Below are 17,237 nucleotides of genomic sequence, written 5' to 3' on the forward strand. Positions count from 1 at the left end.
CTGGTTTTCTACCAGAACGCCCTGTCAAAGAGGGACCCTGGCGGCTCCAGTCAGCACCACTGACCGGGCCGTTAACAGTCTGTCAGCTGCGCAGGGGGCTAAGGCAGGTTCCCTACCTGTCCTGACCACGCGTGGCTCCCAGAAACAGCAGCATGTCCCCCTCCGGCTCCTATGTGTAGGGGCAGCCAGGAGGCTCCGCATGCTGCCCCTGCCCCAAGCGCCGGCTCCGCAGCTCCCCTTTGGCCACATAGGAGCCGTAGGGGGGACACACCGCTGCTTCCGGGAGCTGCTTGAGGTAACCGTGGGCCGGAGCCAGCACTCCTCACCCCCTCTGTGCCCCAAGCCCCTTCCTCAGCCCTGATCCCCGTACTGCCCTCCGAACCCCTCAGTCCCAACCAGGAGCACCTTCCTACACCCCAAGCCTCTCATCCCACATCCCACCCAGAGTCTGCACCCCCAGCTGGATCCCTCAGCCACCCTGCACCCCAACCCCATGCCCCACTCCAGAGCCCCTCCTGCACCCTGAACCCCTCATTTCTGGTCCTACCTTGGAACCTGCACCCCCAGCCCAGAGTTTGTACCCCCTCCCACACCAAAACCCCCTGCCTCATCCAAGAGCCCCCTCCCATACTCCAAACCCCTCGGCTCCACCCCCCAGTCCGGAGCCCCCTCCTGCACCCAAAACCCCTCAACCCTGGTCTGAGCCCAAAGACTGCACCCCCAGCCAGAGCCCTCACCCTCTCCCGCAGCCCAGCCCACTGTCTCAGCCCGGATCCCCCTCCCGCACCTGAACACCTCATTTATAGCCCCACCCCAAAGTCTGCACCCGCAGCCGGAGCCCTCACCCCCTTCCGCACCCCAACCCCCTGAGCCAGTCCAGTGAAAATGAGCGAGTGACGGGGGGTGGGGGGGCGCAGATGGAGTGAGCCTGGGATGGGCCGCGTGAAGTCATCAACCAGCTGAATGTGCCGGAGCTGCCCAGTGGGGCTCACAGCCAGCGAGGGGCCATGTCCACATGACGGAGCCGGACGGTGACAGGGAGACATTCAGGCGACGAAAGAAATTCCAGGTGGAAGTGACGAATCTGTCACTTCTGGGACTGCCACGGGGCACCCCAAAGCGCAGAGCCTGGTGCAGTCTCATGCCCCTGGGAGCCCTCCAGACCACCCGGGAGATTTAAAAGGGCGTGGGGCTCCCTTTTAAATCGCCCGGGCCCCTAGGCAATTGCCCCCTTTGCCTCCCGCTGTCGGCAGGCCTGGAGACATTGGTGTGGCCACGTTTGTGGGCAGGGGGAGGAGAGGGGGAAGATCCCTGGTGGGTCTCTCCCCAGAGACCGGAGCCAGCCCCTCGCTGGAATCAGTCCCCCTCTCTGACCAGCCAACCCCTTCCCTGCAGGCAGAGATCAGAGGGGCTTCGTCCTCCCTAGAACCTGTTCTCCAGTCGGCCTGGGCTGACTAACCGAGCTGTCCACGGTGGAAGGGGGGATGGAAAATAACCCTCCCGTAAGCTGTTCCCCATTCACAGACACGGGGAAAACAGCCCAGGCCCTGGAGAGGGAGCTCAGAGACATGCTGGCACTAGGGGTGAGCCAGCCGACCACCAGCCCTCGGCGTCTCCCGTGGGCTTGGTCCCCAAGAAAGACGGATCGATCCGATTCTGTGCGGACTGTCAGAAGCTCAGCACCATCGATTTGTCAAATGCCTGCCCCATGCCTCGGCCTGACGAGACCCTAGACCAGTTGGGGGGTGCCCGGTACCTTACTCCTACGGATCTCACCAGGGGCTACTGGCTGGTGCCTTTGGACCCAGATGCCAGGTTGAAATCTGCTCCCATCACCCCTGTGGGGCTCTGTGAGTTCCTGGTCCTGCCTTTCAGCCTCTAGGGGGCGCCGGCCGCCTTCCAGCACCGGTGGGTCAGTTACTGGGGGGGGTGGACGACTTTGCCCTGGGGAGCATTGATGAATGGTGTGACGAAGTGGGACTGTTCTTAATGTTTCCTCTGAATAGTGTGGGGGTGACTCAGTTCCCCTATGAAGTTCTTAAGTATCTAGGGGGTGGGGTAAGGGTGCATGATCATTGCAGAGCCCTAGAGGGCAGGTGTGTGCAGGAGTCTGGACACAGAGAATGGCCGACACCCTGTTTCCTGGCAACTGATGGCCTGAGCCCTTCCCCCCTGCAAGGTGAGAGCTAAAGGGTTGGAGAACAAAGGAATCAGGTGACCTCCTGGCCCGGGAAAGGAACAAAGCCCAGAGGAGGAGGGGCTGGAGGGACTTTCAGTTTGGGGCTGGCTGGGACATGGAGTGAAGGGCAGACGTGGTTGTCTGGCTCACTGCCCCCCAAAATGGACCCAGCTGAGGGGTCCTGTTCTCTGCACCTGCAAGCTCTGTGTTAGACCATGTTCCTGTCGTCTAATAAACCTCCGTTTTACTGGCTGGCTGAGAGTCACGTCTGACTGCAAAGTTGGGGTGCAGGACCCTCTAGCTTCCCCAGGAGCCCTGCCTGGGTGGACTCGCTGTGGGAAGCACACGGAGGGGCAGAGGATGCTGAATGCTCCGAGGTCAGATCCAGGAAGGTGGAAGCTGTGTGAGCTGTGTGTCCTGCAGACAGGCTGCTCACAGAAAGGCGACTGCCCCAGAGTCCTGACTGGCTTCATGGGGAGCAGTTCCAGAGCATCGCCCAGGGACTCCGTGACAACTGGTGGTAGCGGTGGGATGTACTGCACCCCGTGGATGGCGCTTCCTGCAGTAAGTGACTGGGGAGCAGTAAAACGAAGGGGGATTGACGAGGACCAGGCGTGCTGAAGGCTCAGAGAGGAGCGGTTTCAGGGGGCGGTAAACCCCTGGGAGTGTGTGACCAGCGAGAAGGACTGTGCAGTAATGGGGTCCCCCTGGGGACTGCAGTGAGCAGGCTCAGGGGTGGAGGAGCCTGCGGCTTGGCCCTGGGAGAGAGAAGGACTTTTGCAGTAACAGGGTTCCCCTGGGGATTGCAGCGAGCAGTCGAAGGGGCGGAGGAGTCTGCGGCTCGACCCTGGCAAAGAGGTGGTGACCTCGAAAAAGCTGGCATACTTGGGGTTCTCCCTGGAAACCGTGGGGAGCTGAGAGCACACAGGCCTGTGAGTCCACAACAACGTGGGAAGAGCGGAGTGACGGCCTGTCACCGTCTCCTTAAGAAGGACATTGTAACCCTGTGCAGAAAGAGAGGGTTGAGCATTGGAAAGTTCACCAAAGCACAGTTCATCGTGCAGCTGGAGGAGGATGACCGCTCTAGGAACAGATTCCTGACCCAAATGGGGCTATCGCAGGATCTGGGAGCAGCTGGAGTGGTAGCCAGGCATCGCCAAGACTCCTGTCCCCGACCAGACGAGGGTCTTCACGATCGGATTCCCCATCCGGGGATCGGAGATGCATGGGTTGGAGCTGAGTCCGAGAGAGCAAGAGGACTGTGAGAGACAGCGAGAGCCCGAGAAAGAGCTGCAGAAGCAGCAGCAGCATGAACTGGCGGTGGGGGAGCGGAGAGGCCTAGGGGACCTCCCAGGGGTGAGTGGGGATAGACCCCGGGGGGCCAGTTCCGCAGGGAACCTCGAGACTAAATTGCTGCCCCTGGTTAGGGAGTGGGGGGATGTGGATGCCCACCTCACTGCCTTTGAGCAGGCTGGAGATCTGAACCAGGGGGACCCTGCGGAAAAGCCCCGGTGTCTAGCTCCCTCGCTGGGTCCCAAGGCCGTAGACTCCGTCAGCCAGATGGATGGGGAGGTGGACGGGCTCCCACTCCTGGTCCCAACCTATATGTCTGTGTGGAGTTTCCTGGGGTCGGGCCCCTCGGACCCCCAGGGGGAGCGGAAGGTGATGGTCAATGGGGAGACATTCCTGGGGTGGCGAGATCCTGGGACAGAGAGAACTGTTGTCAGGCCCTGGGTGGTGCAGCCTCAGATGCTGAGGGGCTGTGTGAGCTGGGTAAGGGTCCCAGGGATGAAGCCCCTCGCCCTGCCTACTGCCCAGATCCCTGTGCAGACCCAGGAGGGGTCAGGCTGGCTGGTTGTTGGGGTTCTCCGGGATATCGGCTGCGAGACCCTGTTGTGGGGTGACTGTGTCTCTTTGGGACAGGATCCAGACCCTGCTCCTGTAACTGCCAAGGGTTTGAATTTGAATCCAGGGAACCAATCGGTGGAGAGGGAAATGGTCAGTGAAAATGCAGATGACCTGGCTGGCAGCAGGGAGGAGCGGCTAGGCTCAGGCTACCTGCCTGCCTGTAACCAGACCCCTGGGGCTGGGTGGGACAGAGAGATGCTCCCTGCGCCCTTGCACACTGGAGAAGGGGCTCACGCTGGCTCTGATGCTGTGAGGAAAGCAGCGAGCTCGCTGCCTACCCTCACTGGGACAGCAAGGGCAGTGCTGAGCAAGGGGGAAGATAAGACCCCAGCTGAGTGGGGGGAGACACAGGCAGGGCAGGGGATCTGTGGGGAGTGGCAAGGTGTTGGTAAGGAAAGTCTGGATGAGCCTAGGCAGCCTTGTGAGCCGATGGCTGTGTCTAGTCAGCAGGGTGGGAAGGCGAGGAGAGTGGAAGATGAGTGTCCCTGGACCTTACCTGTTAGCTGGGTGGAGAATTGGGACAGGGAAGGAAATGTGCCTGTGTCTGTCAGGGGTATTGACTTGCCTAGGGAGGGAGCTACCCTGATCTCCAAGCAGTTGTCTGTGACCAGCCTTGTGTGCTGGGACAAGGGGAATGAGATCCCAAGCTGTGTGTCTGGGAAGGGAGAAAGTGTGTCCGGCTCTTCTTTGTCTGTGGAGCAGACAGAAGGGGCCTTTCAGCCTGTGATGGTTGAGGGTAGTGCAGTTGTCTCAGAGTTGGTTCTGGATTCAGCTAAAGCCCAGGAAGGGAAGGGTCCTAAGTTTGTGTCTGCTCGGGAGAATGGCCCTGTAACTAGGTCGCATCCAGTTAGCGTCTATGTAAAATCCCAGAGCCCAGACAATTCTGGTGCTTGTATTTTGCCTGTTGCTAGTGTTTTGTTGGGAAAGGGTGTCGCAACTCTGTCTAGTCAGGGTGAGATCCTAGCCAGGGCACAAGGAGAGCATGAAGGTGTGTGATTGTGTTACCTACTGAGGGTGTGGAAACCTGTAGCAAGAAGGAAAAGATTCCTGAACTTGTGTGTGGCAAAGGGAAGGAGAATGCTTCTGACCTTTTCTCTAGGAAGTCTGTCAGTTTGCCTGAAAGGGGATTGTGTAGGAATCCGCCGGATGGACCAGAGGTAATTCTGGATGTAAGGGAGACCCAGAAAGGGTCTGTTGTTGCTCAGGAAAGTGTTCCTCTAGAGCAAGCCCTAGGTAAAGAGGGTAAGGGCAGAATTTCTGTGAGGGGTGAATTGTTGCATAGAAAAGCCCTAGGGAAAGGAATCCTCATGGAGTCTTTGCAAGCAGTTTACTGCCACTGAAGGGTGTGAAAGTGATTTAATCAAGACAGTTTCAGTTCCTAACAGCCAGAAATTTTCTGTTGTGAATGGATCCACTGACTGTCCTGTTGAAAGATCCAGTGTGGAGAGCCTTGAGAAGGTCTCAGGTGAAGTGAAAGCTGTTAAGAAAGTTAAACCGTCCTATAACCAAGTGGCTGTGTTTGGCCAGCTTGATGGGGAGAAGACCCAATCCCAGTTTGACCCCCTGGGGTTTTGGGGTGGCCAAAGGGCACGGGCAGCATAAACCTTCCCACATGCGGCCTGTGAGTGCTATCGACCACCCCCGACCTAAGGGAGGGCGTGAAACTGGAAGGGCCTGGTGTAACTCCTACCAAGGAATGGGAGAGATGCTGGGGCATCCATGGGAACGTTGGTGGCTTCGAACTTCCCCAGGTCACTGGCTAAAGTGACCCCGCTCAGTTCGATCTCGAAGGGGGGAGAGATGTGACGAAGTGGGACTGTTCTTAATGTTTCCTCTGAATAGTGTGGGGGTGACTCAGTTCCCCTATGAAGTTCTTAAGTATCTAGGGGGTGGGGTAAGGGTGCATGATCATTGCAGAGCCCTAGAGGGCAGGTGTGTGCAGGAGTCTGGACACAGAGAATGGCCGACACCCTGTTTCCTGGCAACTGATGGCCTGAGCCCTTCCCCCCTGCAAGGTGAGAGCTAAAGGGTTGGAGAACAAAGGAATCAGGTGACCTCCTGGCCCGGGAAAGGAACAAAGCCCAGAGGAGGAGGGGCTGGAGGGACTTTCAGTTTGGGGCTGGCTGGGACATGGAGTGAAGGGCAGACGTGGTTGTCTGGCTCACTGCCCCCCAAAATGGACCCAGCTGAGGGGTCCTGTTCTCTGCACCTGCAAGCTCTGTGTTAGACCATGTTCCTGTCGTCTAATAAACCTCCGTTTTACTGGCTGGCTGAGAGTCACGTCTGACTGCAAAGTTGGGGTGCAGGACCCTCTAGCTTCCCCAGGAGCCCTGCCTGGGTGGACTCGCTGTGGGAAGCACACGGAGGGGCAGAGGATGCTGAATGCTCCGAGGTCAGATCCAGGAAGGTGGAAGCTGTGTGAGCTGTGTGTCCTGCAGACAGGCTGCTCACAGAAAGGCGACTGCCCCAGAGTCCTGACTGGCTTCATGGGGAGCAGTTCCAGAGCATCGCCCAGGGACTCCGTGACAAATGGTAAGACCCATTGTTCCATGTTCTCTGTGTATATAAAATCTCCCCGCTGTATTTTCCACTGCATGCATCCGATGAAGTGAGCTGTAGCTCGCAAAAGCTTATGCTCAAATCAATGTGTTAGTCTTGAAGGTGCCACAAGTCCTCCTGTTCTTTTTATTGCTGGTATCTGTGTCTTTAGCCAGACCTGGGGCGGGAAGAAGCTGTGTCCCAGGGGGCGAGGGGGCTGGGCTGTCTCCGGGAGGCAGGACTGACGATCAAAGCTGGAAAGGGAAAGGTGGGGATGGCAGAGGTGTCGTACCTGGACCACAAGGTGGGAAGCGGTTGCCTAAAGCCCAGGCCGGCCTTGGTGGAGGCGATCGGAGATTGGCCCGTTCCCCAGACCAAGAAACAGGCCCAGGCTGTGATGGGGACCACAGGGCACTGGCGGAGGTTTGTGTCCCCCGTCAGCTCCCTCGCAGCTCCCATCATGGAGCTGTGTACGAAGGGCGAGCCGGACACAGTGATCTGGACCGAGCCATGCCGGGGGGTTCTCTGTGCGTGGAAGGAGGACTTGGGCCAACCCTTTCTGGTGCTCACAGACCCCTCAGACACAGGGCTGGGCAGGTGGCTGATGCAGGCCGATGCAAAGGGGCAGAGACACCCCGTCGTGTACCTGGGCTGGAAGCTGCTGCCAGGGAGTGGAACTATGCGGCTTTGGGGGGGACCCTTTAAAACCTGCAGCCGTAAGTATTTGGGCAGCCCTTGACTGTGTACGCCGACCACTCGCCCCGACGGGCTGCACCAAATGAAAGGGGCTAATGCCAAGCTCGTGAGATGGAGTCTGAGCCTCCAGGATTACGAGATGGAGGTGGGCCTTGGGATGGGGGTGCAAATGTTCTAGCTTAGGCTTTGTCCCGGAGAGGGGTACCTGAAATTCCCCGGGTCACTGGCTGAAATGACCCCGCTCAGTCCAGACTCGAAGGGGGAAGAGAAGGGACAAAGTGGGGGATTCTGTTAGTGTTTTGCATGAATCCTGCGTGTGCCTCAGTTTCCCTGTGTGCTGTGTGTGTAACGAGGTGGGGGGAGAGTGGGATTGTGGTTGCAGAGGGCCAGGTGTGTCCTCGCCTGGCAGCCTGGACCCCGGACACCAGCCTGGACACTGTGGAACTTCGCAACCAGTGACCCGGAGGCCCAGCCCATGTTAGGAGCCAGCCGGTTGTGGCCCGTGGGAGGACAAAGGGCGGAGGAGAGCGGGCCCCGGAAGGCAGCTGGTTCTGGCCATTCGGGGAACAAGGGATGGAAGAGAGGGGGCCCAGGTGACCTGTTTGACCAGGAAGAAAGACAAAGGGTGGAGGAGCGGCTGGTGGGGGAGGGGATGTAGGGGGCTCAGCTGGAAGGAGGTCGCTTCTGGACTGGGGACATAGAGGGGTCTGAGCTACCTGGACAGGGACAGGCCCACCTGGAGTGTGCTGAGCCTGGCCAGGCCCGAGGGCCCTGAGAACGGCCTGGGCTGGGTTCAGACGTTCAATAAACCCTTCTGTGTTACGCGGGCAGAGTCACTGCAGGGTAGAGATCAGGGCGGGGGCGTTACTGCCTCTGAGTGGGGAGGCCCCCGGGGGGCAGAGCGAGGGGACTCCCTGCGGGGGCTGACGGTGAGAGACAGGCAGGCTGAAGGCTTGCAGAGATGCGGTTCCAGGAGGTGCTGGAGCCCAGATCTTAACCCCCCCGGAGCGAGTGTGACCCCAAGAAGGGCTGTCACACTGAAGGGGGGTCCTCCCAGGGACCGTCCGGAGTCGAGAGAGCCCGGGGCCTGGGAGTCTGTGACACAACCCAGATCGGGTGTAATAGGTTTAATACAACAAACAAAACATAATTAGCATCATTATATAAAATATATCCTAAAATAATAGTTAACATATGTATATATGGGGGGCGGGGATAGCTCAGTGGTGTAAGCACTGGCCTGCTAAACCCAGGGTTGTGAGTTCAGTCCTTGAGGGGGCCATTTAGGGATCTGGGGTAAAAATTGGGGATAGGTCCTGCTTTGAGCAGGGGGTTGGACTAGATGACCTCCTGAGGTCTCTTCCAACCCTGATATTCTATGATTCTATATATCCAGTATATGTGTGTGCCCACTGTCTATATGTACTCTCTCTCTCTCTCTCTCTGTGTACCCGTGTATATATGTGTGTGTGTGTATACATATATATTACATTAACATAAAACTGAGCATAATTAGATATATAGTCTATACTTTGTGTGTGTGTATATATATTCGTAGCTCTATAATAACTTAATGGTAGATATAGATACACACACACACATATATATATATATATATATCAAGAGAGAGACAGGGAGAAATACAGCTACATAAAAATATTGAACACAATGAATCCAGCATTTCTCCAAAGACTTAACACTTGCTCACGCATTAAATTATGTCTGGCTTTGTGTAACTGCGCCATCTGGTGGCTCCCTCCAGAACAGTCTGTTCCTCCCATCCCATCTCTCCTATGCAGGGTTCTTTGCCCAGAGCCCAGCTGAAAACTGTTTGAGTCAAATGAAAAAGAAAAATTGGTCAATTTTTTGGCGAACCAAACATTTGAAAAAATGATGTGGGGGTCAATGTGAAAGCATAATTTGATCCATTTTGAGGGAACCAAAAGTCGGGGGGGGGGGGGATCTTTTCATGTAAAACGGAAAATGAAAATTAGTCCAAATTTTCAGCGAACCAGAAGGTCAGAAACAGGTTTGGTTTGAGGATGAAACGTTTTGTTTTGATTTCAAGAATTTTAGATCTTTTTAAAGAAAAAATAAAATTACAGGAAATTTCAAACCACACTGTGATTTTGAATCCAGAAAGTGTCACGTTTCTTTTGGAAAACACCTAATTTTTCTCCCCCATTTTGCAGAGTTTCCCCCCCCAAATGAACAATTCGGCAAAATCAACCTGGAATCACACAAAGTTTTGGTGTTGCCGAAATTGCATTTTGCACCAAAAGAAAGTTTGTCTGAAACTTTCTCCCTGCGCTGGCTGGGAACGGCCGTCAGAGCCGCTGGGTTGGGCGTTGTCTTGCAGGGATAGGTCACTAAAATCAGCTGTTCTGTTCTCTGGAGGGTCTCGTATTGCGCTCGTCACCAGGGCATCCGGGCGCCTTGCGGTCATCACAAAGCAAACAAAGTCATAACCATCAGGGCAACAAACAGATCATCTACCGGTCATATGAATATTACAGGCAGCTTCCACTTGCTTTCCAGGCCCATAGGTGTGATTCAGAGGGGCAGGGAGAGGGCGGGATACCAGGCTAGATGGGCCCATGATGGGGCAGATCTGGAGGGCTTGGTAGGGGGCAGGATATCAGGCTACATGGTCCCATGATGGGGCTGATGCAGAGGGGTAGGGAGGGGGCAGGGTATCAGGCTAGATGGGCCCATGATGGGGCAGATCCGGAGGGCTTGGCAAGGGGCAGGGTATCAGGCTAGATGGGCCCGTTGGCCTCACCCGGGGTGGCAGTCCCCCCAGCTGAGGTCTCATTCTCCGTTTCCTCAGTCCTGTGAGATTCCAATTCCTTGTCGGCTCTTCGGTGGCTGAGGAATGGCCCGATCTAGACGCCGGACTCGGGCACTGTGGATTCCCGGGCCCCCGGCCTGTCCTTCCTTCTCCTTCCACGACAGGGTGTCCTGGGAGAGAGATTCTGGGGTATGTATGTGGCTGGCAGTGTGGATAGATAGATCATAGATAGATAGATAGATAGATAGATAGATAGATAGATAGATGGGTGTATGGGGATGAATAGACACACAGGTCGGTGGGTTGGTACATAGTTGGGTAGATGGATAGATAGACGGGAGGTAGGTGGGTAGATGGGTGGGTGGGTAGGTTGGTGGGTGGGTCAGTAGCTGAGTTACCGTCTGTAATAGAGCAGGGTGAGGTAATAGGCCAGGAAGAATCCAGTCGCCACGAAGACGAGTTTGCAGCTGATTTCAATAAATGCCCGAGTGAGGCCACCTGTGGGAGCTGGAAGAAGCCGAGAGTCTGGGATAGATCCCTGCAACCCCTGCCCCAAGCCAGCCAGGCCCAGCCCTGGGACCAGGTTGGAGCCAGTGCCCCCTAGAGGGGAAATTCCCCATCCCCTGAGCCAACCAGTCCCGCCCTGGGGTCAGGTAGGAGCCGGCGCCTCCTTGCTGGGAAAGGTCCCGTGGCCCAATCCCCGCCCCATACCAAGCCAGCCAATCCCCCCCGCCCTCCTCCGGGGCCAGATCGGAGCAGCGCCCCCTAGAGGGGAAGGGCTCCCGCCTGTTTCTAGTGGGCTCAGCAGGACAGCGTAGGTCCCATGGGGGTTGGCGCTGAGGCAGAACGTCCGGTGGCCCCCATCCCAACTCCCTGTCCAGCTCAGGGTGCTGACGGCCTTGTCCTCCTGGGCCCATGAGCTGAACTGCAGGGCCTCCCACGAGCCGTTCCCAACCAGGGGCTCCCGGTCCACCTGCCACTGGAGCCGGGGCGGGGGGTGGGAGCTCAGGGAGCAGCTGCAGCTGATGCTGGGCCCCTGGCGCTGGCAGGATGCGTGCAGCCCGGTCCCCAGCTGGGGGCTCTCTGGGGAGCGCAGGAGACACAGCGACAAATTAATAGTCAGAGAGAGAAACCCAGTGGCAGGGAGTCCCACGGGTTCACACTCCTACTACCCAGCGGCAGGGAGTCCCATAGATTAACCTGCTAATATCCAAAGGCAGGGAGTCCCGCAGGTTCTTCTGCCCTTGCTTGTCTCTTTGGCTTGCCCCAAGGTGCTGATCTGGCCCCATCCTTGGCCAGCTGCACTTCACACCAACCCAGCTGCTTCTCCGCCCTTAGCCTGGGTGCTCACGGCCCTTGTACGCAACCTCAGCTGCCCCTCTTGGTGCTGCCCCAAAGCAGCTAATTAACTGTGGCACAGGGGCGGAGGGATGGCTGAGTTGCCGTTTAAAGGGGCCAGGCACCCTGCGACACCTGCTAGTTCTCAGTGGCAAGGAGTCCCACAGATTAACACTGCTTCTTTCCAATGTCAGCATCCCCACACACACCCAGTGGCAGGGAGTCTCATGGGTAAACCTTGCTAAGACACAGTGGCAGGGAGTCCTGTGAGTTAACCCAACTCACATCAAGTGACAGGGAGTCCCGCAGGTGAACCTCACTCATGTTGGATGAGCAGCTGGAATTTCCCCTGGGACATCCCCCAATGGACCCTGCCCCACTCCCTGCAGCACAGCGTCCCCCAATGAACCCCCCGCCCTGCTCCCTGTGGTACGGCGCCCCCTAGCGCCTTACACTGCATGTGCACACGCAGGGCCCGGCTGGCCGACCCAAAGGGATTCTTCGCCCAGCACCGATACTCCCCAGCGTCCCCTCTGCTGAGATTCAGCAGCTCCAGGCGCCCGGCCCCTCCCTGGCCGGGGCTCAGGGACTCGTTCCCCTTGGCCCAGCTCAGGGTGGCCTCGGGTCTGCCCCCAGCCTCACAGCCCAGGCTCAGGGAGTCGCCCTCCTGGGTCTCCAGAGACACGACGTCGCCCTCAGCTCCCCAGGCATCTGGCACTGGAAGAGAGGAGCAGGCGGGTTTGGTCCCCCCAGAGATTCCCCACCAAGGAGCCAAGACGCAGAGTCACCACTGGGGTGGGGCGGGGGGCGGCTGGTTATGCAGGGACCCCTCGCCCAGCGCTGAGACCTGGCCCCTCTGGGGTGGGCGCACAATCTCGGTGCCTTGCCATGGCAGCAGGTCTCCGTCGCAGCGATCGGTCCCTAACCCATCTCCTGCCCGCTGCCCAGCGCCCCCTTAACGCCACCCCGGGCTCTAGAGAGAGGGAACCAGGCCTGCTCCCCCACCACTGCCCCCCACAACCCCGCGGTTCCTCGGGCTCTCCCCTCCGGGCACGGAGCAGCCTGGCCCGGCTGAGCTGGCGCCGGGCCCGGACCGCGGGCAGAGCGTGACTCGAATGCGCTCGCTGATCCCCGGGGCTCGCAGCGCGGCCTCTCACCGGGGCGTCCGTTCCTGGTCAGGGTCCCGGTGATGCTGGGGGGGCCGGGTGGGTCTGTAACACAAACCAGAGAGCGGGGATCAGGGGGGCTGGACAGCACCGGGGAGGGGGGTCGCTAGTGATCCCTGAGCCTAGACAGGGACCCTCGCTGTGAGCTCAGCTGGGGGACGGGAAGGTCCCTGAAGTGACACAAGCCCCGTGGGCGGGGAAGGGAAGCGACAGACCCGACTGGGGGCGACCCAAGAGGCGCCGGACATAGCCCAGGGGCCGGGTTAGGGCCAGGGGGAGCCAGAACCAAGGGACCAAAACCGGTGGGTCAGAATTCAGCTTAATTGGCGGAGACACTAACGAGGGGCCGGGCTGCTCCGGCCTGGGGACTGGAGCGAGCGTCACCATCTCGCTGCCACCGTCCGCCGGGCGCCCGGGTGTTCAGTGTCCTGCTCCCCAAACGTGTCCTCCCCAGGGCGGGACGGAGCCAGGGGCCTAAATAACCCCGCTCTCGCCCCAGCCACCACCAGGGGTAGTCAGACACCCCACTTGTGGGTCCTCTGCCTTCCCCCTTCGGTTCGTCTCTCCCGAGCCCTCTCCTTTGGCCCCCGGGCTTGGCCGGCCAGGCCTGGGTATTTTGCAGCCTGGCTGCGCCCAGAGGGGCGGCTGAAAGCAGCACCTGGAGGAGCCGGACGCTGGTGCCGCCTGGCCAGGCCTGGCAGGGTCAGTCCACGCTGCCCTCAAAGCCCCGCGGCGCCGAGGCCCAGAGCCTGGGTCCGTTGGGTCGGGGTCGCGGGGCTCGGGCCATTTAATGGGGGTTTGCCCTGGGGCAGGGTGGGTCGAGGTCTCTGGGCACCGACCCCGGAGCGTGTTTAGTGCCAGACAGTGACTGGGTCCCGTTAACACTCTGCCCCATAGAGAGCATCCTCCGATCCTAGGAGAAAGGGCACGGGGTGGAGGAGACATGGTGGGACAGCCTGGGGGGATCTTGGGGAGAACTGGGGTGTCTGTTGTGAGGGGGGGCATCCCAGCAAGGGGGGACTGGAATGTGGGGTGGGGGGGTGGAGCCCAGCACAGGAGGATTCTGGGGGCAGGGCAGGTCGGGGGTAGAGAGGATCCCAGAAGAGAAGGGCCTGGGGACCTGGGGGTGCGGTTGGGAGCGGGGAGCCATCGCCAAGCGGGGCAGGAAGGGGTGAAGATCCCAAGAGAGAAGGGGCTGCATGGTGTGCGGGGGAAGGGGTTTGGAGTAGAATTGGCTGAGGGTGCATGGTGCAGGGTGGGGATCCCAGCACAGGGCTCAGTTGGGGGAGGGGCTGGAAGGCAGGTCTGGGGAGCCCAGGGGGGTGTTGATCCCAGCAGGGGGGGCTGGGGGCCGGCATGGAGGGGCTGGGGGGATCACTCACAGCCGACGTGAAGCTGGACGGTTCTGCTGGTGGAAGGTCCCCATGGTGGGCGGTAGGTGACTCTGCAGACGAGCTCTTTGCCGTGGTCCCCCGGGGCGGGTGTGAAGTGCAGCACGGAGCTGCGGGCCCAGGTGCCGTTCGCCAGCGCGGCTGAGACGTCCCGGGCTGTGTCGCTGAACGGCCCCGTCCAGGTGATTTGGGGAGGGGGCCCGGAGCAGCGCCCGGGGGCCGTGCAGGTCACAGTCACCGGCTCCCCGGCCAGCAGCGTCCCTGGCAGCCCCCGAACCGGCGAGATCTGGATCTCTGGCTCCTCCGTCAGCCCTGAGACACGGGGAGAGGGGAGAGAATCACTCGGGGACACGGGGCCTTTCCCCCCAGGGGCGCCGGCCCCGATCCGGCTCGAAGGCAGGGACTGGCTCAGGGAGGCTGAGGAGCGGTGACTGCGGCTGCTCTTACCTGGCACGGAGATCGCGAGTGTAAGATCAGTGCCATCGGAATTGGGGCGGTAATTGTATTTCAAGTTTCCTTTCTCGACTCTAAGGAAATATCTCCCGGCATCCGTCCGTCGGGCATCACTGATTTGCAGGGAGCAGTCGCCACTTTCCAGATCCCCCGCCAGCCGGAACCGGCCCTGGGTCTCCTGCGACACCCGCCGGCTGGGGTCACTGCTGGCCACGGGCGGATCCTGGCCGAGATCGGCCTGATGCTTGTACCAGTGTCCGTAGAGCCGGGCCTGGGGATTGCCGGTGTCGTACCTGGCTGGGTACGCGAAGGTGCAGGGGACAAGAACGCAGAGACCCTCCTGCACCGACACGGACTGCGGCAGCGTCAGGGTAAATCCGGGCAGCTGGCACAGGGACCCTGCAGGGGACGGAGAGGGATCGAAGTGGGACTGTCGCAGGGTCGACACCCGCTCCTGCCCTGAGGGGCTGAGAACAGCCCAGGAGAGCCTGTGGGTGGGGCAAGCAGCCCAAGCTGAGTGGGGCAGTAGGCCCCAATTCGGGCTCCGCTGGCCTCAGAAGCAGGCGGTGATGCAGGAGCAGACTCTCTCTCGCTTGCCTTTGGCGAGGGAGGACCTGGCTGCAGGGAGCAGAGCGTACCTAGCGTGGAGCAGGGCTGGCGAGCGGCCAAGGGAGCTGGGGAGCTCCGGCCGGGAAAATCCCAGGCTGCAGTGTAGCAGGAGGCCAGGCAGGTACTGGGGTTGCACAGGGGCAGCCCATGGGGAGGCCAGGGCAGCCGATCCAAGCCCCTCCTTGCCAGTGATGAGTGGCTTTTACACCGCAGTCTGACCCCCTACAAGGGGCTAGTTGGTGACTGGCAGTAGCCTTACACTGCGGCAAGGTGGGGATAGTGGGTGGGGGGGTTCCCCTGGGTGGGGGGACCCTGAGAGACAGCGGGTGTACTGCCAGGGGGCAGCCATCCAGGAGACCAAGGGGCACCGGGTCCGGGAGGGATGCGGGGCCAGCAGTAAGGCGGATCATCGGCCTGCAGAGGGCGCCCTGGAGCCTGGTGAACTAATTCCCGACGAAGACCAGCAGGAGGCACCGCAGGGGTGAGTCTGCCCCCTTCCAGGCACCCACAGAGAGCAGAGGCCAACTCTGAGCTCCCCCCCCCAGCTCTGCCGGTGCTCCTCACTCCCGACCTGCAGCCCCCCGCGAGCCCAGCCCTGGATCCTCGACGAAATCTACTTCCATTTAGTTTCCAGCCTTCCCTACATGGAGCCTCCTGCCCTCTCCCGAGCACCACACTGGGCCATTGGGCTCCCCTCCCCATCTGGCCCGTCTCCCTTCCAAGTCCTGGGACAGACCTGGCTCCGCTTAGCGCGGGTTCGGCTCTTCCCCCTGCACTGGGGCTGCAGGTGCTGCTTACTTACCCCTCCAGAGCAGGACGAGGATCAGGACCCTCAGTGTGGCCACAGGGAGGGCAGGACCCCCTGCTCTCCAGGGGGGGCCCTGAGCCGGGAGCTCCCATTCCCTGGTGTCCTGCTGTGGAAGTAGGGCTCTGCCCATGGCTGGGACGTCCGGCTGGGACAGACCTAGAGACAGACGGGGGGGGAAAGTGTGAGAGCGGAGGCTGTTTGAGGGGGGACAGATCTGCCTTGGGGACCATCAGTGCTGCTGGGCTCTGCAGGTGGCTGATCTGAGGCTGCTGGCAGTGCAGTGACCCACCCCCCGCCCCGATCACCAGATGGTCCTGAGACATCGTGGGCTAAAAAAATCCTTAATTTGGTGACAAAACCTGAGAATTTTTCACTAAGAATCATGAGATCGGCCAGAAAATCCCGAGCTGGTGAGAGAAGATGGTGGGAAGGCAGCGCTGCTCAGTGCCTGCTCTGCTTCCATCTTCCCACAAACACCAACACGTCAGCGGGTGGCCAGCAAAGTTACCACGGACAGCAAAGGGGAAGGGCGTCAGATCGGGAGAAGGAAAGAACCCGTCAGAGATGTTCTGACCAATTTGAATGAATTCAAATCAGTGGGGCCGGACGCTGTTCAACCCAGGGTGCTGAAGGCATTAGTTGAAGAAATCTTGGAGTCACAGGCAATAATATTTGCAAACTCATGGATGCCAGGAGAGGTCCGAGAAGACGGGAGAAGGGCTAACGGGGTGGCCATCTTTAAAAGGGGGGAAAGGAGGAGCCGGGGAATTATAGACCAATCAGCCTGACCTCGACACCTGGAAAGCTGCTAGAGCAATGTATAAAACCTTCAATTAGTGAGGACAAAGGGGTGATCACCAGCATGGATTTATCAAGATCAAATCCTGCCAGACCAGCTTGATTTCCTTCTTTGATGAGGTAACTGATTGGTGGCAGGGGGAAAGTGGTGGACATAATATCCCTGGACTTCATCAAGGCTTTTGACACAGTCCCACGTGACATTCTCATAAGTAAGCTGGAGAAGACTTCTGAAGGAACTCAAATGTGAAACTGCAGAACTGTGCAGCGAACAGCAGAGAGGCTAACAGAGGGAGTTTGCCTGGGATCTGCCGGAGAGGAGGTACGCTAAGGGCTGCATTAAGGAGGCTGTGTTGGTGAGTATCTGAGTGTCTGTTGTGGGGACAGTTTGACCGTGTGCTTGATTGGTGGTTTGAAAAGTGAGAATTGGGAGTGCTTTGTTCCAGGTGAGCCTTGAGTGGGCCTGACTGTTATAAAAAGCCAGTCAGCTGCGAACCAGCTGAGTGGCGAACAGCAGAGAGGCTAACAGAGGGAGTTCGCCTGGGGAGAGCCCGCTGAGGCT

At 59.4% G+C, this 17,237-nt stretch overlaps 2 protein-coding genes across 2 annotated transcripts in view; both read right to left on the reverse strand.

Moving 5' to 3' along the window:
• Nucleotides 1-17,237, reverse strand: part of LOC119564232 — an 86,353-nt gene that overhangs the window by 58,949 nt on the left and 10,167 nt on the right. The gene's annotated exons all lie outside the window — the stretch shown is intronic.
• Nucleotides 10,507-16,200, reverse strand: LOC119564233 (sialic acid-binding Ig-like lectin 12). Its single transcript, XM_043535602.1, has 6 exons — nt 16,167-16,200; nt 14,455-14,859; nt 13,999-14,319; nt 12,608-12,661; nt 11,904-12,167; nt 10,507-10,610 (listed from the first exon to the last, which is right to left on the reverse strand). Exons 1-6 carry the CDS (start codon nt 16,198-16,200, stop codon nt 10,507-10,509), a joined length of 1,182 nt encoding a protein of 393 aa, XP_043391537.1.

Source organism: Chelonia mydas, chromosome 24 (assembly GCF_015237465.2).
Source record: "Chelonia mydas isolate rCheMyd1 chromosome 24, rCheMyd1.pri.v2, whole genome shotgun sequence".
Taxonomy (NCBI): Eukaryota; Metazoa; Chordata; order Testudines; family Cheloniidae; genus Chelonia; species Chelonia mydas.

What these genes read in the sequence shown, in the direction of transcription:
- LOC119564233 (XM_043535602.1), bottom strand. Translation starts at nt 16,200, where the DNA reads ATGTCTCAGGACCATCTGGTGATCGGGGCGGGGG. An exon ending in ACTCGCGATCTCCGTGCCAG is followed by an intron (nt 14,320 to 14,454) that starts GTAAGAGCAGCC and finishes CCCGTGTCTCAG; the next exon opens with GGCTGACGGAGGAGCCAGAG. An exon ending in CGTCCAGCTTCACGTCGGCT is followed by an intron (nt 12,662 to 13,998) that starts GTGAGTGATCCC and finishes TTTGTGTTACAG; the next exon opens with ACCCACCCGGCCCCCCCAGC.